This window comes from Ctenocephalides felis, unplaced genomic scaffold (assembly GCF_003426905.1).
Source record: "Ctenocephalides felis isolate EL2017-DRISC unplaced genomic scaffold, ASM342690v1 CF-g0.4_SCAFFOLD_00845, whole genome shotgun sequence".
In the NCBI taxonomy this organism is placed as follows: domain Eukaryota; kingdom Metazoa; phylum Arthropoda; class Insecta; order Siphonaptera; family Pulicidae; genus Ctenocephalides; species Ctenocephalides felis.
The window spans coordinates 84,622,303-84,625,105 of record NW_020536999.1 but is presented as its reverse complement, the minus strand read 5'-3'; the positions used below and the strand labels follow the sequence as shown (position 1 = coordinate 84,625,105).

General features: G+C 34.9%; 1 protein-coding gene across 1 annotated transcript; it reads right to left on the bottom strand.

The window, feature by feature from the left end:
• Positions 1-221: 221 nt before the first annotated feature.
• Positions 222-1,775, bottom strand: LOC113391176 (zinc finger protein 271-like). Its single transcript, XM_026627132.1, has 3 exons — positions 1,292-1,775; positions 479-1,240; positions 222-310 (listed from the first exon to the last, which is right to left on the bottom strand). The coding sequence occupies exons 1-3, from the start codon at positions 1,773-1,775 to the stop codon at positions 222-224; spliced, it is 1,335 nt and encodes a 444-aa protein (XP_026482917.1).
• Positions 1,776-2,803: the final 1,028 nt, after the last annotated feature.

The following is a 2,803-nucleotide window of genomic DNA, read 5'->3' as shown; positions in this document are numbered from 1 at the left end:
ATTATGTAGTGTTTACTGTATATTTCATACTATTTATACATATCATTACATGCAAGAAAAGTTTACAACATGTTTCCAAATATTTAAATTTAAGTAAACAAATATGCTTATTGTTCATTGATTTTCACCACAATTCTGACTATGAAGTGCCATGTGTCTTTTCAAATCATTCGATTGAGTAAATTCCTTATTACATACTTCATATTTATAAAGACTCTTGTTTATGAATCAGCATGTGCATTTTCAGAAGTCTTATTGCATTCATGCGGGCGTACTCCGCATTGTATCAGCATGTGTCTTTTCAGACTATCTGATCGCATAAATGTCTTATTGCATATGTTGCATTCATGGGGACGTGCCCCACTGTGTATCAGCATGTGACTCTTCAGACCGCTTGATTGCGTGAATGTTTTTTTGCATATATTGCACGCATGGGGGCGTACTCCATTATGAATGAGCATGTGTTTTTTCAGATCACCTGTTCTCATGAATGTCTTTTTGCATATATTGCATTCATGGGTACGTGCTCCACTGTGTAACAGCATGTGAGTCTTCAGAGTGCTTGATTGCGTGAATGTCTTTTTGCATATATTACATGCATGGGGGCGTACTCCATTATGAATGAGCATGTGTTTTTTCAGATCACCTGTTCTCATGAATGACTTTTTGCATACATTACATTCATGTGGGCGTACTCCACTGTGTATCAGCATGTGACGTTGCAGATCATTTGAGTTTGTGAATGTCTTGTTGCATATGTTGCATTCATGGGGACGTGCTTCACTGTGTCTCAGCATGTGACTATTCAGACCACTTGATTGTGTAAATGTTTTTTTGCATATATTGCATGCATGGGCGCGTACTCCATAATGAAAGAGCATGTGTTTTTTCAGATCACCTGTTCGCATAAATGTCTTTTTGCATATATTGCATTCATGGGGACGTACTCCACTGTGTATCAGCTTGTGACTTCTCAGATTACTTAAATTTGTGAATGTCTTATTGCATATGTTGCATTCATGGGGACGAGCTCCACTGTGTACCAGCATGTGACTCTTCAGATTGGTTGATTGCGTGAATGTTTTTTTGCATATATTGCATGCATGGGGGCGTACTCCATTATGAATGAGCATGTGTCTTTTCAGATTACCTGTGTGCATGAATGTCTTTTTGCATATATTGCATCGATGATGGAGGGGTCGCTCATCACTGTGAATAAGCATGTGACTTTTCAGATTACCTACATATATAAAAGTCTTATTGCATATACTGCATCGATGGGGTCGCTCACCACTGTGAATAAGCATGTGATTTTTCAGAATACATAATTGTGTGAATGTCTTATTGCACGTACTGCATTTGTGGGGGCGCTCATCACTGTGTATGAGTATGTGTTTTTTCAGGTTATTTAATCGATCAAAAGTCTTGTAACAGATTTCGCATTTGAAATGACAGTCTTTGCTATTATTAGCAATATGATCGGCCATATGCTCTTTTAAATGATCAGATTCTGCAAATGATCTATTGCAAACGTCACATTCATAAGTTGTTGTCTCAACTAACTCCTGTTTGACTTCTTCTTCAATTGTCACCTCTGAATTCATAAATCTTTCTAAACACGTATCACCATCTTCAGAACACGATTCAGATTTAACGATAACGCTAGGATCATCAAAATCATCCTCTATTTCGAGTTTAATGTCTTCTGGTGAATATTCTGGTGGTTCAATTTTAACTGCCAGACCATTCATAGACATAATTGTATCCTTCGACATTTTTAAATATTTTCACTGCTTATACTCACAAAAAAATTACGAAAATAGTTGTGGGCTAAATAATCATCTGGATTTATCAATATTTTTTTCAATGTGATAAATAATTTCAACTTTTACATTTATTATTTGACATTTGAAGCGTAGAGTTTATTTGTAGCACTGAGTAGAGAGAGTAGAAACATATTCGCTATTTGTGGAGCATAGATAAACAAGTATAAATAGATGGCATACACAGCCGCTTTGACATTATTAAGGTGCTCCATACCTATCGAACGAACACGAACGAACATAAACAAACATGGCGAGCAATGTTCCGCAACTTGTCGGTGCATCAAAGGGAATTGCTCGTTCATGTTTGAACTCATATGTGCAGTGTGGACTCTGACTCTACTACGAATGTAGACAAACATTTTTCTTTTTTGATGTTAAAATGTGCAGTCCTGCATTAGTTTATGTTGTGTTTATTATAAGATATTGCTTATTAAGAAATTTTGTAAATTTGATGACTTTAAATAATTTTGCTCTTTCCCGCCACTTTAAATAATAAATCTGACGTTTCACGGTACATCCTCGAACAAAAAGATCCAAGCCCTCACTGCTTTGAGGCGTTTGTTTGAAATTATTTGCGTTTGTTCATATTCCTGTTCGTTCTTTTTTGTATTTTCTTGTTCGAGATGTTCGTTAGTTTGTTAGGTGTGGACGCAATTCTTTCAGCATACCAGAGATGTCGCCACAAACCGTAGCACGTAAATTTACCCATTAGGTTCAATTCTAGATAAGATTTATTTGAATATATAATATAGAAAACATATTCGTGATTAATTTGACTAAATGAAATAAGAACAAAACATAAGCGTATAAAATATATTTTCAACAGAATCACCAATATATTTTTGTAAAAAATATATAAGAAAAATTAAACATTTTTTTATTCAAAAAAGATATAATTCAATATATAAAATTGGCACTTTACACGTTTAAAGTACATTTACTATATACGAGAAACCGTGTTTTAAAACAAACGCTGA

What these genes read in the sequence shown, in the direction of transcription:
- LOC113391176 (XM_026627132.1), bottom strand. Translation starts at nt 1,775, where the DNA reads ATGTCGAAGGATACAATTATGTCTATGAATGGTCTGGCAGTTAAAATT. An exon ending in TCACATGCTTATTCACAGTG is followed by an intron (nt 1,241 to 1,291) that starts GTGAGCGACCCC and finishes TTATATATGTAG; the next exon opens with GTAATCTGAAAAGTCACATG. An exon ending in AAAGACATTCATGAGAACAG is followed by an intron (nt 311 to 478) that starts GTGATCTGAAAA and finishes TTATGCGATCAG; the next exon opens with ATAGTCTGAAAAGACACATG.